At 53.3% G+C, this 17,759-nt stretch overlaps 9 protein-coding genes across 9 annotated transcripts; 4 read left to right on the top strand and 5 right to left on the bottom strand.

The window, feature by feature from the left end:
* Positions 1-165: 165 nt before the first annotated feature.
* PSV08DRAFT_207940 (uncharacterized protein) lies at positions 166-2,153 on the top strand. The gene is made up of 3 exons (XM_014224363.2): positions 166-363; positions 499-1,388; positions 1,446-2,153. Exons 1-3 carry the CDS (start codon positions 291-293, stop codon positions 1,674-1,676), a joined length of 1,194 nt encoding a protein of 397 aa, XP_014079838.1. The 5' UTR covers positions 166-290; the 3' UTR covers positions 1,677-2,153.
* On the bottom strand, positions 1,968-2,733 carry PSV08DRAFT_11303 (uncharacterized protein). Its single transcript, XM_066091814.1, has one exon. The coding sequence runs from the start codon at positions 2,615-2,617 to the stop codon at positions 2,090-2,092; it is 528 nt and encodes a 175-aa protein (XP_065948599.1). The 5' UTR covers positions 2,618-2,733; the 3' UTR covers positions 1,968-2,089.
* On the bottom strand, positions 2,734-4,218 carry PSV08DRAFT_11302 (uncharacterized protein). Its single transcript, XM_014224362.2, has one exon. It carries the CDS (start codon positions 3,979-3,981, stop codon positions 2,851-2,853), a length of 1,131 nt encoding a protein of 376 aa, XP_014079837.1. The 5' UTR covers positions 3,982-4,218; the 3' UTR covers positions 2,734-2,850.
* Positions 4,219-4,785: 567 nt separating this feature from the next.
* PSV08DRAFT_323507 (Fcf1-domain-containing protein) lies at positions 4,786-6,023 on the top strand. Its single transcript, XM_014224361.2, has 5 exons — positions 4,786-4,964; positions 5,021-5,039; positions 5,103-5,174; positions 5,276-5,924; positions 5,977-6,023. Exons 1-4 carry the CDS (start codon positions 4,913-4,915, stop codon positions 5,721-5,723), a joined length of 591 nt encoding a protein of 196 aa, XP_014079836.1. The 5' UTR covers positions 4,786-4,912; the 3' UTR covers positions 5,724-5,924; positions 5,977-6,023.
* Positions 5,980-8,106, bottom strand: PSV08DRAFT_207941 (hemolysin-III related-domain-containing protein). Its single transcript, XM_014224360.2, has 2 exons — positions 7,781-8,106; positions 5,980-7,716 (listed from the first exon to the last, which is right to left on the bottom strand). The coding sequence occupies exons 1-2, from the start codon at positions 7,970-7,972 to the stop codon at positions 6,382-6,384; spliced, it is 1,527 nt and encodes a 508-aa protein (XP_014079835.1). The 5' UTR covers positions 7,973-8,106; the 3' UTR covers positions 5,980-6,381.
* Positions 8,107-8,953: 847 nt separating this feature from the next.
* PSV08DRAFT_323521 (uncharacterized protein) lies at positions 8,954-10,417 on the top strand. Its single transcript, XM_014224359.1, has 2 exons — positions 8,954-9,535; positions 9,582-10,417. The coding sequence occupies exons 1-2, from the start codon at positions 9,021-9,023 to the stop codon at positions 10,243-10,245; spliced, it is 1,179 nt and encodes a 392-aa protein (XP_014079834.1). The 5' UTR covers positions 8,954-9,020; the 3' UTR covers positions 10,246-10,417.
* A 37-nt stretch (positions 10,418-10,454) lies between these two features.
* On the bottom strand, positions 10,455-10,737 carry PSV08DRAFT_354661 (uncharacterized protein; the record flags this gene model as incomplete). The annotated part of the gene is made up of 2 exons (XM_014224358.1): positions 10,455-10,631; positions 10,681-10,737. The coding sequence occupies 2 exons, from the start codon at positions 10,735-10,737 to the stop codon at positions 10,455-10,457; spliced, it is 234 nt and encodes a 77-aa protein (XP_014079833.1).
* A 131-nt stretch (positions 10,738-10,868) lies between these two features.
* PSV08DRAFT_228675 (uncharacterized protein) lies at positions 10,869-15,470 on the top strand. The gene is made up of 4 exons (XM_014224357.2): positions 10,869-11,608; positions 11,654-13,645; positions 13,696-14,220; positions 14,270-15,470. The coding sequence occupies exons 1-4, from the start codon at positions 10,992-10,994 to the stop codon at positions 15,342-15,344; spliced, it is 4,209 nt and encodes a 1,402-aa protein (XP_014079832.1). The 5' UTR covers positions 10,869-10,991; the 3' UTR covers positions 15,345-15,470.
* Positions 15,435-16,928, bottom strand: PSV08DRAFT_411656 (uncharacterized protein; the record flags this gene model as incomplete). The annotated part of the gene is made up of 2 exons (XM_014224356.2): positions 15,435-16,360; positions 16,573-16,928. The coding sequence occupies 2 exons, from the start codon at positions 16,926-16,928 to the stop codon at positions 15,655-15,657; spliced, it is 1,062 nt and encodes a 353-aa protein (XP_014079831.1). The 3' UTR covers positions 15,435-15,654.
* Positions 16,929-17,759: the final 831 nt, after the last annotated feature.

Consider the following 17,759-nt stretch of genomic DNA (forward strand, 5'->3'; position numbering starts at 1 on the left):
CCCTCACCCAAGCCACCGAGCGAGCCGTCAGCCCCCTTAGTCGGTTCTGAGATGGGCGGGTTTCATTGGAGCGTGGGAGGCCACCTAGACTTTTGCGGAAATCGCAATAGTAGTGCTAGCAAGTGATCGCATATTTATCCCCTTGGAGCGAGCTGCAACGCCGCTGTCTCATTTATTACAGGCCTAGAGCCATTGGGCCACGTTCCCTTCTCCCAGCGGTCTCACCGCACGACTATTGAACATCTGCTCCCTATCACCTGCGAGCAGTTCCACCACAACCTCCCCCAGCCATGAGATCCCACGCGGTGCTTGCACTCGTGCTGTGCATCTTCGCTGCATTCGCCGCTGCCTGGACTAAAGAAGGTGCGTGAATTTCTAATTTTGTCAATCCAGCTGTGCCTGCCTCCAATTGCCTGCTTCGGGCCAGATTTGCGACGAGGCGCATGGGTGCAGCCAGTGACAACAACCTAGGAGCTATTTGCTGACGGCTTACGCCAGACCACGAAATCTTTCGCATCCGTGACGAAGTCGCCAAAATCGAGGGCCAAAATGTCACCTTTTACGATCTCCTCGGTGTCAAGCCCAACGCGTCGCAGGACCAATTGACCAAAGCCTTCCGCAAGAAGTCGCGCGACCTCCACCCTGACAAGGCCCGTCAGACATTCGTTGCCAACTATGCGAAGAAGAACAAGAAGAAGGGAACCTCTGTCGGCAAGCAGCCATCAAACAGGGAAATTGAGGCTCATGTGCAAAAGGTCACGGCCGCCTACCAGAGACTATCCGTTGTCGCCAAGATGCTTCAGGGCCCCGAACGCGAACGTTACGATCACTTCTTGAGGAACGGTTTCCCTGCATGGAAGGGCTCCGGATACTACTACGACCGCTTCCGCCCTGGCCTTGGTTCCGTCATTGTGGGTCTTCTTACCGTCTTTGGTGGTGGATTCCACTACTTCGCCCTTGTCATGGGATGGAAGCGCCGCAGGGAGTTTGCTGAGAGGTATATCCGACAAGCACGCAAGACTGCGTGGGGTGACGAGAGTGGCCTCCCGGGTATTCCAGGCATCGACGACACTCCCCCTGCCGTCAATGCTCAGCAATTCGAAACTGACTCGCCTGACGACACCCCTGATGAGCAAATCCCAAGGAATCGTCGCGAGCGACGTGCCATGGAGAAGGATGCCCGCAAGCCCAAGAAGGTCCAAGCTGTGAGGAAGGCACGCACCGATGGCATCAGCGCTCCTGCTGAGCCAGAGGTTGTATCCGGTCCCCAGGGAGCCAAGAAGCGCATCGTCGCCGAAAATGGCAAGATTCTTGTCGTCGACTCTGTCGGTAATGTCTTCTTGGAACATGAGACTGAGGATGGCCAAAAGGGTGAATTCCTGATTGACGTATGTGCACATCTTTCCCTTTGACTCAATGTTATATAGTAGACTAACAATACCCAGCCCAACGAGGAACCCAAGCCCACTATCTACGACACCCTTCTGTTCAAGCTCCCCAAGTTTGCCTACAACCAGTCTGTTGGACGTGTCCTGGGCAAGAAGGAACTCCTCGACGAGCCCCTCATCGACTCCTCTAACCTCCCCGAAGACGAAGCCGCCATCCAGAACGCCACGGCGTCCAACCTTAACGGCGAGGCAAGGAAGCGAAAAGCTATGCCCAAGAGAGCAAGGTAGTCACTTGCATTCTTGCACATCAAACACTACTTTGCATATGGTGGGTTTCCAAAAACGTGTAGGGATCTACGCATGCATGCATGATGGGTCGATAGACAAAAAAGGGGGGCGCGTGTACAGGCATCTGGAATTTGGCAAAGTTGCGTGTACAACACGAGTGATAGACTAGATAAACAATGTGTTCCGTAACCCGGGTTTTCCTCATCTGCTCTAATTTATTTTTGTCCAGCCATGCCAAACATCCTTTGCCCATCCTTCTTCACAGTTCAATTACACATTTTTTCCCTTGGCTATCATTACTGTTCCATTCTATCCACTCACCGTCATGCCAAGAACGTAGTACAATGTCCTTGCCTCTCCGACTCGTTTCTCCCACCGCCTCCAACGTTCCTCCTCAACAACTAGCCCACTCCTCAACCACCCAGCAGGAAAACACGGCCACTACCCAATGAATGCAGATGCATAATAATAAAAAGATATAAATAAAAAAAAGGCAATAATCTCATGTCTGCGTGATCGGCACCCCAATCGGATAGGGCGAGAGTACCACGTCCCAACCATGACACTTTGTATGCATTACATCGGGGGAGGTGTAGTGTAACACAGCATGTGCAGACTAGGGTGGGAATACCAAAAAGCAAAACCGAGATGAAGAAAAGAGTTAAAAAGAAAAGAAGTAACAAGTTGGTACAAGGTATCACAAACGGGGGAGCGGGAGGGACAGACAGGGGAAAGGAACAGGACCCTTCCAAGCCTAACGCCCCGGGGAAAATAACACGATAATGGGGATATGCACGCGCGATCAAAATACGACGGTAATAAGCGCCACCCCTCAAAGAGGGCCAATAAAACGGACGGAACGCGAAGCGGTTACAATGTGGGTGTGTTTTCTTGCACCTTTTCTTCCGAACTCTGCTCCTCACTCTCTTAACCCAACACATATCCCCCACACTTCGCACGCTCCATTCCTTTTCTTTCTCTCTCTTTTTTCTTCTGTTCTCTATCGAAGACGATAATACTCCCCCATTGACGGTGCAGATAAGGAAAACCAAGGCCTTAGGTGCTCCATGCGTGCCGCAGAGGCAACACGAAACACGCTCGACGAACGGCGGGGCAACATGATGCTGCTATCACTGGGCACGCGCTGCTTCGTCGGCTGTTGCTCGAGATCCCGCTAGAATCGTTCGGTTCCATTGGTGCCGTTGGTGCCGTGGTGTTCAAACAAGTCTTCAAGGTAGCCGCTGGGGGTGCGGCCACCAGGAACGTTTGTGCCTCCTGGTACGTTGAGGGATAGCTGGCTAGGGTTGCTGTCTTGGCCAAAGACACCGCTTCGTGTGTTTCCCGGAGTAGTGAGGGTAGCAACGCTATTGCGTTTGTACACAGAGAGGCCTTCTCGGGATGGAGGTGCGCGTGGGTATCCTCCACGAGAAGGTGGCAATGAGGGCGACTCTGGAGGCGAATTGCCGGATCTTGTACTGAAGCGGTTTCCTGGCGTTGAAAGAGACAGTGCAGACAGGTTGTTGAAGTTTTGGCCGCCGACGTGCATTTGGGGCGATCCGGAAGCAGGCGCTGAGGTGCCAGATGCATAGTATCCGGCAGGAAGGTAGGTCGAAGAGCGGTTGACTACTGAATCCCGTATGCCAGCAGCGCCACCAGCAGTAGGGGAGAAGAAGAGAGAAGATACGGGCCTCTGGGATGAACTAGTGGGAGCGCCCGTAAAGGGCTTTGCAGACTTGCCAATTGGTGCGGCATTTAAGCGATCCAGAGACATGGTGGAGTTTGCACCTACAACGTTGTACATCCCCCGCTTGTTAGGAGGCATGGCTCCCATGGACTTGACATCAGTCATGTTTTGGCTCAATGCTGCACGCTTGACGGAGCGATGTAGCGACCAGGCAACAAGGCCACGCCATGCCATCAAAGCGGCGCCGAAAAAGGCGAGGATAGCACCGACACAGATGAAAACAGTTCCATCAGGGAGGTTCGATTTCTGCATAAACGCCGCCCCGGATGTGTCTGGAATCTGGGGGACAGGAACACCAACACCGGCAAGTGTGGGAGCTCCGGCAAGATTGAAGACACTTGTCGATCCTGTCTCGGTCTGTGTTGTTGACGCAGCCTCGGTAGTCGCGGAAGTAGCAGTTTGTGAGGTTTGGGTGTTCGCGGAAGTAGCAGTTTGTGAGGTTTGGGTACTCGCTGTTGTCCCACCGGGCGCGTTGGGTGCGTTGGGTGCGTTGTTGCCCTGAGCAAGTACAGTCGGAGCGGCTATGAGCAGCAGGCCTATGATGCCTGCCGAGGGACGCATGACTGCGTAATGTCGTACAACGGGTACAGTGATGACCCGCAGCTGCGTAGAAGGGCTGGAAAAGGTTCAGGAGACCCTGTTCGCGGATCGACAGAGCGTAGCAGTCAAAGCAGAGTTTCGGGAGGCAGTGGATGACGAAAGATGAACAGGTTACAGGTGGTATCGATTAGGAATGAGAAGCGCCGAAAACGAGTGACGGGGTGAGACGGAGGGCACCAGGAAGAGAGTGAGCGCAGGTTGGTAGCAGAGTGGGTTGGAATACGGGGTTCGTGACCAGGGGCGGAGTCCACAGGACCCGCGGGGGCAATAGACCGTCTGAGCGCCTGATTCGCGTGATGTTGGAAGCGTAGCCGAGCGACTGAAATGCACACACGGCAGCGATGGGGGCGAGGGAGATTGACCGCAGTGTTTCACCCAGCCATGCAGCCGTGAATGCAAATGCGGCGAGGGGTTTGCAGTGTTTTGGCCACGCCGCACGGTGTTGACGTTGCCTTGGGCTGGCTGCTGGCTCAGGAATGCGGGCGAAAAACAACAGTATGCAGGGCGTGGTGACGGACGGCGCCAAAGCCCAGGAACGGCGATTCTATTCTGGGCCCTGCGTGATTTGCCTGCCCGCGCCTTCCTGTGCCGCGCTGTATAGGGCTTAGGGCAGGCGCGACTTGAATCGGTGCCCTACTGTGTTTTCATTGGCTGTGGTTCCGACAGTTCCGATCCATTCCGAAGACTCCATGTCTTGGCATCAAAAAGTCAGGAATCGCGCTAGTGGCAGCCATCTGCGAGCACCACCACGACAACACACTCCCTGCACCCCACTCTGACGGTACGGCTATCGGTAGCTGAAGACGACGCTATATATAATTCGCTAGCCTGTACACAAGCTGTGCGCACTTTGAGCCGCCCCCCACCCAGTACACATCCACCTGGCGCAATCATGGGTGTCGCAAAGAAGACTCGCAAGTTTGCGACCACCAAAAGAATTGTTGGTATGCTCCGTCTGACCCTGCGAAAAATAAATAGTTCTATTCTAATACTCTCCAAGGTCAACGCGATGCAAGATTGTATGCGACAAGGCGCCCCGCTACTCCTCCCCCGCCACACACGCACTAACCACCGTGCTGCAGGAAGAAGAACCAGATGGCTGGTGAAATAGAAGCCAAGAAGAAGGAAGAAGAGAACAAGGCGAAGCGCGAAATGTACGTCTCTACTTTTTATTACCCAAACACATCAGCGGAAACATCTGCTATCTCTACAAAGATTCTCTCGTACATCCACAGCTTACACGTTCACTTCCTAGCCCACAAGTCTCCTCCGCCCTCTTCTTCCAAGCCAACACCGCCCTCGGCCCTCCATACTCCGTCCTCGTAGACACCAACTTCCTCTCCCACACCGTCCATGCCAAGCTTGAGCTGGACAAAGCCCTTATGGACCTGCTCTACGCCAAAGCCACGCCCATCATCACCACGTGCGTCATGGCTGAGCTGGAGAAACTCGGCCCCAAATACCGCATTGCCCTGCGCATTGCCCGTGACGAGCGCTGGCAGCGCCTCAAGTGCGACCACAAGGGAACATATGCCGATGACTGCATTGTCGATCGCGTGCAAAAGCATAGGATTTATCTTGTTGCGACGAACGACAGAGATCTCAAGAGGAGGATAAGGAAGATTCCTGGTGTGCCGATTGTTAGTGTCGCAAAGGGCAAGTATGTTATAGAGAGGTTGCCCGATGTGCCGGATAGCCATTGAAGTGTGTGAATCAATTTAAGGTTTGAGAGGACATGGAAAAAAGTTATTGAAGGAGACTTGAGATTCTATGCATAGCGCAAGGCGTTCAGGAATTGGATTTTTCAAACATCAGAAAGGTTGCATCGAAACAAACGTGATAGAAAGGAGGGTCTTCGAGCTCTGTCGAACAAGCTCTGCTGCCTCTCTACTGCATACGTACTAGTAGGTTGATTGGCGAATGCAATATTTATAACCCACTAACTACAAACTGCAGACTGAAAAAATGACACAAGTAGATTGAATACAAAAAACGTTTTACATGGATGAAAGTAATCATACTATTTGGAATATCGAAAGAGTGATATTCAGTCAGGTAGAATACGGGCAACATCAGCCTTCCAATATCAACCTCTACCATCACCAAATACCAATCTCAGCACGCAAATGCCTGTACTACCTCACCTTCCACCCAGCAAACCCAGTGCTTCCATCTCGACAACAAAGAAGAGTCTATAGACCACCCGTCATGTGCAAATGCAAACCACTCGCTCAACAATGCCGAACGCTCCAAGCAGGGCGAAGATAAGAATTGCGAACAAAGGAGAAGAAATCCGTGTCCCTAGAGAGGCAAAAAAAGGGGGGGGACAAAAGAGAGAAAAGAAGAAGAGAAACGTCCTACTCAATACAATGAGCAGCTCGTCTGGGCCCTAGTAAGCGCCTGAGTAAACATAGCCTGCATAGCCTTGTAATGGAAGACAATACCCCCCAGTACAGCAAGATGCCAGATATTGTGCGAGCAACCAATGTAATCAAACAGGCCTGGGAAGAACCGCTCAGGCGTCTTGCTAGCGTACAGACAAGCGCCTGTAACGTACACAAGCAGACTCTTGGTAATGGGCGCGTAAAAGTACTGAGCCCACACTACACCGCGCGTGTATGCGAGCTGGCCAAAGGGCAAGAAACCCGTGAGGGCAAGAGAGCAGTAGAAGACGACGCGGAGCCAGGCCATGTCTGCGCGGTTGAAGGTCGGGTGCCAGGGTAGGATGACGCCGCCGACGCCGAGGAGCGCAGTGATGCACATGTAGGACCAGCGGGAGACGGGCTCGCAGTAGAAAGCGGCGTATTCGGTCGTCATGATTGAGGCGGCCACGAGGAGCGAGATGCCTGTGTAGTCTACGCAGGCGAAGCGCTCGAGGAGCGTTTGGTGCGAGATGCTGTTCATCGTGTGCCAGATGGTAGAGCAAGCTAGGCACTTGCATGCTGCGAAGAAGAAGACTGCGGCTATGAAGATGTCGGCTTTTGTCGACATACTGAAGTTGGCGCTTGAGGGATAAAAGTAGAAGGCGATGGCGAGGACCATGACGAAACCAAGGAGGTGTGTCCAGATGTTGATGAGTTCGTTGTGGAGTCGGAAAATGGATCGGACGCATGCCCATTTTCCTTCTTGGAAGCGGTAACCCTTGAGGATGTGGGGGTTGACTCGCCATGGCTCAGGTAGGTCTTCGTATTGAATCAGGCCGTGGGCTTTGGCTTGGGCAAGCGCTCGTTGGACGGCGTGCTCTACTCGAAGTTCAATGTTCTCGCGCGCTCGCCGCGCTTTGTCGAGACCTCCATCGACAACTCCCTTTGCGATTTCGATTCCTTCGTCCATCTTCCGCCGGCCTTCCTCATAAAATTCGTGCGCATACGTGCCAATGGATGCATCTCCTAGCGCAAATGCGCGTGCCTCGAATTCGGTCAGGTAGTTGTCCATAAGTACTATTCCCTCCAAAACCTTTTCTCCTAACGTCTCCTTGCACTCCAAAGCATCCTTGTACCGTTCTTCCAGGGTCTCGACGAAAACCGAAGCCTGTCGCCGGCCTGCTTCAATTGCGCCATCTGAGATCTTGGAGCATGACTCGCGAACAGCAAGGAGCGTGTTGTAAGCATATTCTACACCAGTGTCATACTTGAGGTGGCCGTAGTCTTCGAGAAGATCGAGTCGGCAGTTAAGTTCAGTGAGGAAGTTTCGAAGCTGGGAGCGGAGGTTAGCGCTTCTAGAAGACAGTGGTTCAGCATGTGGCTTATGTTGTACATACCAGAACCTGGAAGTTCTCAGCCTCCTGCATGCAAGGGCGCGTGTGCCATGAATGACGTCTCTGGTGTTGCGCCGGTCGCTGCGAAGCGAAAGTACCGTAACCTCGGTACGAAGGCTGGATGGGCTCTTCTTGGGAAGTCATGACGGCGGAGCTGACACCAAAACTCGAGTTTGAGGGTGCCATGAGGGGCATTTGATATACAAGTTCGGCGCACAGTTGGGTGGGGTCCAGTCGAGCGCGTGGCGGTATCTTCTCCGGTACGGGAACAGACTACGAGAGTCTTGTGAGGCGCGACCAGCTGAGGCGATTGGCTAGCGTTTGCATGTGCTCAGGAAATGCTTCTGGGTGGGCGACGGGCTCTTCTTGTGGTGTTGGGGGTAGCGGGTATTAGTGAGGCTGTGGGTCTTTTTTCTCCGCCTATCGGGGATAGGCAAAGACGGGCGTGGTTACCGAATAGGTCAAGGATTGGACGGCAACAGCACGTTTGCGACAAACGGCTTCGGGTTGAGCAAGAGGTTGGAATATGTAGAAAGTGTGCGGAAACAGGAGAAAGGGACATGGCGGCAGCTTTTGGGGCACCGTGCGACTTGGCTGTCAAGTCGAGGTATCAGCTTCGTCATGCAGTTGCCATGACCAATTCACTCTTCCTTGCAAGCGTCGGTCCCTGGATTTGCTTTGCGGCTCTTTTAGGGCTGGAAGCGAATCGCCTCCTGATGAATGGCCAGAACACCAGGAATCTAAGACATGTCGCGTTCCGAGCCACGTAAATCATGGTCATCATCGCTGAAAGCTTTGGGCAGATGCTGCTCGACTGTGTCTCTCTCCTTCTCCTCATTCTCTGCATTGGGTTAACAATCAAGTTGCGGCCAATATCGCCGATGGAGCACCGTTGTGGCTGAGCCCAGCCTCGGCTACAGCCACACGTGGCTAGTCTTGCCGCGTCACATGCCGCCATCCGAAGTGCCCTCAACAGAGTGGCGAGCTGCGGGGATGGAATGCGTCAACGGCTCCCGTTCACCAATATAGAAGCATATATGGGCGTCTTGTTGAAATAGAGTATCTCAGGTCTTGCCCTTGAAAAACGTGACCACTAACTCCTCAGTTGAAAGGAGCCTGTGGCACCAATGGGCTAGCGCCTGGGTCTCTCACGTTGGGGCAATTGCAACCCAATCTCACATACCATCTGGAAATTTTTTTGCTGCATCGCTGGAACAACACGCCCAAACACAAGCAATTCAAGATGGTGCTCCAGGCAATCAAGTACTCTCGAGGTCAGCTCGAAATCCTCGATCAGCTGAAACTACCGCATGCCGAAGAGTATGATCACATCTACTCTAGCACTGACGCATGGCACGCCATCAAGGACATGCGCACGCGGGGTGCACCAGCCATCGCCATTGTTGCTGCACTGGCCCTCGCAGTCGAAGTGACCAACATGAAGCTCCCTTCGGCTGCCGAAGAAGTCAAGGTCTTCATCATTGAAAAGTTGGACTATCTGGTTACAAGCCGGCCGACGGCTGTCAACCTTGCAGATGCTGCTGGCAAGTTGCAAAAGATCACAGAAAATGCCGCGGCAAAGGAAGGGGCAAACGGAGAGGCTGTGCGGGAGGCGTACGTGGCTGCTGCAGAGCAGATGCTCGTCGACGATGTGAGCGACAATGAGAGCATCGGAAAGCACGGCGCAGACTGGATCGTGAAGAATACCGAGGCTGGAAAGACAGGCCCGGTAAGCATGATGACGCACTGCAACACTGGGTGTGTACCAGATCCCCTTGGTCAGTACAAGAGACTAACGTTACAGATCCCTTGCTACTGCCGGGTATGGTACGGCGCTTGGTGTGATTCGGTCACTGCACGCCAACGGCTCACTGAAGCATGCTTTTTGCTCAGAGACTCGCCCATACAACCAAGGCTCTAGACTGACAGCATTCGAGCTGGTTCACGACAAGATACCAGCCACTCTCATCACAGACTCTATGGCGGCGGCCCTGCTTCGGTTGCGGGGCAAGAGCGAGAACATTGCCGGCATAGTGGTTGGCGCAGACCGAGTAGCCGCAAATGGCGACACAGCCAATAAAATTGGCACATACTCACTCGCCATCCTTGCTCGGCATCATGGGGTAAAGTTTCTTGTAGCCGCACCACGAACGACAATCGACTTGAAGACCAAGTCCGGAGCAGACATCGTCATTGAAGAGCGGCCCGGAAAAGAGGTAACACTTGTAAAGGGACCAAGGCACGATGGTGTCTCGCTCGATCTGGGCGTCGTGGAGACGATCAGTATTGCAGCCAACGGTATTGAGGTATGGAACCCGGCCTTCGACGTCACTCCTGCAGAATTGATTGATGGAATCATCACTGAGGTTGGTGTGGTCGAGAAGGACAGCAATGGGGTATTCCATTTGGACAAGGTTTTCGAAGCTGAGAGTTCAGCAGCCAAGCCTTCAACTATTGGTGGGCTGTAAGACCGGAGGCTTCCGTCTTTCCTATACAAGAGCGATGCTCTCAGAATCTATCATTGCCTGCCTTCTGTTTTGTGTGCACCGTTCTCGCCGAATCCGCAGCTTGTCTTGGTTACTGTTAAATCATTGTGGTATTCGCGCGTGTATCATCGGATCGGATATTAATAGTACGTAGCACGTGAGCCATTATTGTGCAGTAGGTTTCGCCGACTTCATGAGGTCTTCTCATCTGCTTTCGGCGACTGCTTGTCGTCCGCCTTGCCGTCCTTCAACTCCTTCTCTGCTTTTTCTGCCTGCGCAAGGAGAGCTTCAATCTTCTTCTCTATGGAATCGAGGTGGGCCTCTAGGGCGGCTGCCGTCTGCTCCCCTCGCTGCAGTTCCTTGAACGCCTTGGACGAATATTAGGGCCTGTCGACAAGTATTTACCACAGACCTTACCTGGGCAAGATCGGCTTCGGCATGCGACCCAGTATCTCCATTTTGTGCGCTCGACATGGTGTTGGCTGATATGGGTGGTGTTCGGCTAGAAGGCTCAATGCGACAGTGCTTGAGGATGACGACGGAGCGTCTCACTAGCGCGAACCTACCCGTGCACCTTGTGGTAACCCGGCACAGCCAGACTCGTAACCCAACCTCACTACACCTTCCACTATTCCCGCATTCGCGCACTCCTTTGTGTATTCCCATTTCTTCCCCGCATGCGCGCATCAACGTTCCTTTAATTCCACCCGCGAAATAAGTCGCCCACCATGTTCTCTGGGTCCAACTCGTACTTAGGGGGCGGCAACAGTGCCCGACCCGGGCAGCCTCAGTATGGCCAGCAGCAGCAACAGCAACAGCAGCAGCAGTTCCAGCAACCCGGAAGCTTCCAGGGCGGGCTGATGCCTCAACCTACCGGCTTTGGAGGCAGCCCAATGCAACCACAGTTTACAGGCTTCCCGGGTCAGCCGCAGGGCTTTGGACAGCAGCCGCAATTGCAGCCACAGTATACCGGTTTCCCTGGTCAACAGGCCCAGCAATTCCAGCAGCAACAGACACCTCAGCAGGTGCCCTTTCAAACTGGCGCGCCCCCACAGCAGCAGCAGCCCCCTGCTCAACCCCAACGTCCCCAACCTACGGGCATGACGTCGGCGCAGATGGCTGATTCGTTTCGAGGAAGCGGTGCTTCCTCTGTGCCACCACCTGTGCCTGCCAAGGGAGCCAAGATCCCAAACATTCGACTCTCGTTCATTACGGCGCAAGATCAGGCCAAGTTTGAACAGCTGTTCAAGTCAGCTGTGGGAAACGCGCAAGCTCTTTCAGGAGACCAGGCGCGAGACCTGCTGATGCGATCTAAGCTGTCGGGAGATGCTCTCTCGCATATCTGGTATGTTTGTATAGCTCCATAGCTGCTTCGTCCTAACAAGTTCAGGACGCTCTCAGACACCACCAAGTCAGGACAGCTTCTCTTCCCCGAATTCGCGCTCGCCATGTACCTGTGCAATCTGAAGTTGACGGGAAAAGACCTCCCCAACTCGTTGCCTGAACGCGTCAAGAATGAGGTATCAAGCATGGTGGACATCATCTCATTCGGTGTCGCAGATACGCCCTCGAGAGGCGCTACGCCGTCGAACAATGCCCCCAAAATCAACGAGCCTCCTTCGATCCAGCAACCGCAACCACAGGCTTCGAACAGCCAATTGCTGTCTACATTGGTGTCGCAACCGACTGGATTTGGGCAGCAGCCCATGGGCATGCAGCCACAACCTACAGGGTTTGGACAACAGGCAACTGGTATGCAACCGCAGCCTACCGGCTTTGGACAATCTCCAGGCGGTTACAATGGGCCACGTCCGCCTATGCCTCCTATGCCTACAGGATTCGGCTCCAACCTGGCACCCAACCCAACTGGCATTGCTCCTCTTAATGCGCAACCCACCGGAATGCCTGGCCAATGGGGTCTTGCAAATACACCTGCTACCGGACTGCCGAACATCGAGGCCTTGGCTCAAAGGATGATGCCCCAAACTGGCCGAGAAGGTGGTAACCATACAACTGCCGGATTGACTGGCAACGCGACGATTCCCTGGGCTATCACAAAGGGCGAGAAGAAGCTGTATGACGAGACGTTCCGCGCTTGGGACGGCATGGGCAAGGGTTACATTAGCGGAGCACAGGCTCTTGAGATCTTCGGACAGAGTGGGCTGCCCAAGTCTGACTTGGAGCGTATTTGGACACTTGCTGACTCGGCTGATCGCGGTCGTCTTGATCTTGATCAGTTTGCTGTTGCTATGCACTTGATCTACCGCAAGCTCAATGGCTATCCTGTTCCTGCTCGTCTCCCTCCTGAATTGGTTCCACCTTCGACACGCAACATCAATGACTCTATTGGTGCCATGAAGAACTTGCTTCGTGGGGATGCTGAAGACAGGAAGAATTCTGGCGCTTTTCTTCAACCCCAACGCACTGGTGTCAGCTATCTTAAGACCCACTCATTCCGTGCTGGAAGCCCACAAGCAGGCGGCCGCAAAGACGCCACTGTTTTCCGTAACAATGATGACAACGTGGGTTACAAATCAAGTGCCAGGCATCGTATTGGTGGCGGTGGTCGTTCACCTTCTCCTGCTCAGCCGGGATCTCCTGCTTCAGATCGTTCTGATGAAATGACCCTTGATCAGCTTAGAAAGGCCGTCAAGGAGAAGCAGATTCTCCTAGATGCAATGGATGCCCGAGATGAGAATGCTGCAGACGACGATGACGCCCTCGACCGCCGAGACCGCCGAGAGGCTGATGATCTCTATCGCCGCATTCGTAGGATTCAGGAAGACATCGACGCTCATCCAAAGGCATCTTTGAGATCTTCCGACTCGGATGCCGAGCGCCGCGCGCTCAAGCGTCAGCTTCAGAACTTGACTGATCGCTTGCCTGAACTTGCGTCCAATGTGCGTAGAACAGAGCGTGAGATTGCGGATGCCCAACTGGAGCTTTTCAGACTTAAGGATGCCAAAGCGCACCCTGGATCTGCATCCGCAATTGTGGGCACTGGTCCAGGCGGCGCAGTGACTGAATCCGACCGATTGAAGGCTCGTGCTAAGGCCATGATGCAAGCTCGTTCCGCTGCCTTGACTGGAAAGCCTGCGCCGGTTACCGATGATACTGGTGCCGCAGCAGAGCGCCTGGAGAAGGAGACTTCACGCATCAGAGCTGAGAGGGAGAACAACGAGCGTATGATTCGCGATGTTGAAGATAGCGTCAATGAGTACACTAGGGGACTCGAGTCAAGCCTCAAGGAAGGAGGACACGACACTACCAGCGAGCACGAACGACGCAGGTGGGAGGAAGCTCTAGGTGTTGAAGACGAGGTCAAGGACTTCATCTTCGATCTTCAGCGGAGCAGCCGGGCAGCACGTGTCCGTAAGGAAGAGTGAGTATCTCAACGTTGATTCTAACATCATGTCTGCTAACTTATCACAGCTCATCAAGGGATAACTACAGGTCTCGTTCAGCGGATACTCGCCCAGCAACATCACGCTATGAGAGCCCTGCTGCTAATGATGATCCTATTCCTCGTCCGGCGACATCCGCCCCTCGTACTGGAGCTGCGTACAAGACACCAGAGGAACGAGCCGCCTTTATCAAACAACAGGCTGAACAGCGAATGGCTGAACGTTTGGCTGCCCTAGGTATCAAGGCTCCGGTCAAGGCTGGCGAAACACCTCAACAGCGTGCTGAACGTGAGAAGAGGGAACGCGAAGAGAAACTTCGTCAAGCTGAAGAGGAAGATGCACGCCGTGAAGAAGAGCGTCAAAGACGTCTCAATGATGAATCAGCCGCGCCACCAGTCCCAGTCAAGAGCAGTGGCAAGAAGCCAGCACCGCCGCCGCCAGCCTCACGCAAGAACAAGAACGATGCCCCCCAGTATGACACACAGCAATCAGATGCTGAGTCGGCTCTCCGTGAGCAGCAGGAGGCACAAGAAGCAGAGACAAGACGCATGGAGTATGTATACGCTGACGTACGTTTCGAGACTTTTATTAACAAAGAATAGGGAAGAGGAGCGCAGACAAGAGAGCGAGTTGGCCAGCGAACGGGAAGCCGCTCAAGCCAGACTCCGTGCTCTTGAGCAACAGGTCCAGCAGGGCAAATTGAAGAAGGCTGAAGAGAAGAAACGTAGAGAAGCTGCTTCCAAAGACGCCAAGGAGAAAGAAGCACGATTGGCAGCACAGCGTGCCGAGATCGAGGCTGCTCGTGAACGCGAACGCCAGCTGCAATTGCAGCTGGAGGCACTTGACGATGATCAGTCCTCGGATGACGAAGGTCCACAAAACATCACTCCTCAGGATACCACGCCTACCGCAAGCCAGGAGTTGCCGCGCGAATCTCAGCCTCCGCAGCCACCACCAATGCCACAGGCTTCCCACAACACCCCGCCATCGTCTATTGCTAGCCCGCCTGCGTCATCTGTGACCAGCCCGCATCCTGGCATGGGCGACACTGAGACCAAGAACCCATTCTTGAAGAAGATGGCCATGTCCAACCAGGAGAACAACAATGCCGCTACTCCGCCTGGCCCGACTAGCACTACAAGCGAAGTGTCTACTAACCCCTTCCACCGCTTGACTCAAGAGAATGCCAACAAGTCTACTATTCCTACCTTCAACGAGCCAGCTGCACCCTCAGCCCGCAGGCTAGGACGACAAGATGATGATGACTGGTCTGTAGTCGACTCTGACGACTCCTCATCCGACGATGACGAAGCACCCACGCAAGGTGGAGCCAAGCAGCTGGCCTCCATCCTTTTCGGCACCATGGCGCCCCCACGCCCTCTGTCTTCGATGGACAACAAGAGCCCTCGCGCTGAGAGCCCGGCCGTAGGATCATCTCCTGCAGGTATTCCTCCTCCTCCACCTATGCCCTCAAGCGGTGCCCCGCCACCACCTCCTGGCCCACCACCGCCTCTGGGTGGTGCTCCTCCGCCACCACCCATGCCTAGCATGAGGCCCCCAGCTGGTGCACCTGACCGCGGTGCCCTGCTTGGTGAGATTGCTGCGGGTAAGGGCTTGAGGAAGGTTGAGACTAGAGACAGAAGTACGGCTGCGACTGCTGGAAGGGTTCTGGGCTAAGTCGGTTGTCATGGGAGTAATCAGGGGATTGTTGGATGGATTACAGGCTTGTAGCATAATTTTGTGTAGTGCATAGATTGTTTCAGATGGTTGATGGACAATAATACTGTCTTTTGTTTGTTTATTGTACTCGATTTGAGTATCCATTGCAGTGATTTATTTCCCTTCGTTCATCATTGCGGTTCGGTCTGTTCTCTTGCAAGCCCAGTCTTGTAATATTTTTATTTTGACAGGGGCGTATCCGTCTGCTTTAAACAATCGGTACGTCTTCGTGTATATCGCAGTCTCATGTGGCCCCCTCCAAAATTTCTCATTCTTTCCTGACCTCATCTTGCTGCTCCGTCTTTTCCTGCTGCACCTGATCCAACGGCGGTACATACCCATCCACCATCCAACTCCAAATATTTAGCCCAATCTTCTCACCCTTGATAACTGGCAGCCCCGCATGCCAACTCTCCGCAAATCCCGACCCATCAGACCGTATATTCTCCCAATACACTGCATTTCCCGGAATTGGCTTGAAAATCACACCCTTCTCAAGATCTTCCTGCACTCTATCCTGCGGAATCTTCGTCGTAGAAGTCTCAGTCTCTACATCGTCGTTTCCCCCGGTAACAGTCGTAGACGCAGATAATGACCCGTAAGCACCCTGGACGTCACACTCAATGAACCGGCACCAACTCTTATCCCTCGGTCTCTCAAGGCGCGGAAAGTGCGTGCCCCCACCCTCACACTGCCCATCGACGTACACCATGAAACTGCTTACGCGCCCGCTGTACTTGGTCGCAGTGCTCCAGTCGTAGTGGTACGTGTAGTGGCCGCCCGCGCCGTAGCGCTGCGTCCAGAGTTTCTCAACAAAGGTGTTTTGGCGCCAGCCTTGAAAGGTGCGAGCACGGTCTTCGATGCATTTTACGGTTTGGGAGCGTGGTAAGGGGGCTTTCTCGGAGAGCCGGATTGTAGGGTTTAGGGATTCGCGGCCGGAGGTCCAGACTGTAGAGGGTTTAAAGAGGGGGGTGCTGAGTGAGGTCGGATGTTAGTTTGGGGTTTTGTGAGAAAGGGTGCGGTGGGTGTTTTTGGTGGTTTGGTAGGATATGCATTGTATGCAAGGCTCATTCGTTCATCAACATTTTATGCTCGCTGACGCATTGCTGTGCACAAATGCCATGTTTTAAAGGTTCGGTCCTGCCTTGCCTCAAATTCAAAGGGAAAATGATGTTGGGTCACTTACCTCAAATCAACAACCTCTTTTCCCTCTCCTTCGCCCAAGAACCCTTCAATGTATATAACCAAAGGATCCCGGCTTAGCACGTAAACTCCCTTGTAACGATGTTCTGCACATGACAAATTGGTTTCCGGGATGACCAGGCTCTCCAATGTTCTTACATCCACAACCTTCCCTTCTCTTGCTCTGCTATTGAAATTGTAGCTGTTTTCTGAACCAGATGACGAGGAATTAAGGAAGGACGATAAAGGTGCTCCCGCAAGGACGTATGCTAAACCGGCCAGGAATACGTATTGAGCGATTGAAGAAAACGATAATTGCGATTGCTGCAACGGCGGTGAAGGTGAGGTTAGGGAACGCATATCTCAGCGGGTAGGAGACAAGGTAGCAAGACGAAAGCGAGCAACACAAAAACAAAAGATTTTCACCAGAGTTCAAAATGCCGCTTCAACGCTTTACAGAGATCAGATCTCGAAATCGAAAACACGTCAAGTACACACACAACGAGCGATTTCCTTACCCCAAACGGACCGAATGAAGAGAAGATGAAGAAAGCAGAAGACGGTGTTGACACCTCTGCTCGTTATCGTCGTCAACCCTGATTTCTCACCGAAAGAAAGAAAAAGGACAAAGAACGTCAAAAGCAAAAAGTCCAACCAACTACCTAAGAAGGGAAGAGAGAAAGAAAGAAAGACTGAAGGACGGGAATGATGAAGATGACAAGGACAAGGACAAGGTTTCCAACGCCGACAGATGAACTAGCACAAGACGCGCTCCAAGAGAAAGGTGTCTCCACTAAAACACCAAACATGCATGGAACACAGAACACCGAGAACTATCAAATTTACCCCTGAATCAAGGAAAACTCCCCCCAATAACAGGCACCTTGATATCAAAAACCCCACAATCAAAACAATCCTACCTAACCCCGCTGTAACCTTTTCCTTATCAATTTATCATCTCAACCTCCCTCCTTTCATCTTAAATCCAAAAGCCACCAAATCTCAATCCCCAACCCCGGGTACTTACTTGCATATACTCACCCCCCCCCCCCCCCCCCCCTCCGAAACAGAAGCCGCCTGGGATCTTCCGCCCGGATGGTCGAGAGCTTTACAAAGGCACAACAGCTACTTTACTGCACAGGATAGGAGTGCGTATGCGTAGTATTAAACACCCCCCCCCAAAAAAAAATA

Source organism: Bipolaris maydis (assembly GCF_028858645.1).
Source record: "Bipolaris maydis strain C4 unplaced genomic scaffold PSV08scaffold_12, whole genome shotgun sequence".
In the NCBI taxonomy this organism is placed as follows: Eukaryota; Fungi; Ascomycota; class Dothideomycetes; order Pleosporales; family Pleosporaceae; genus Bipolaris; species Bipolaris maydis.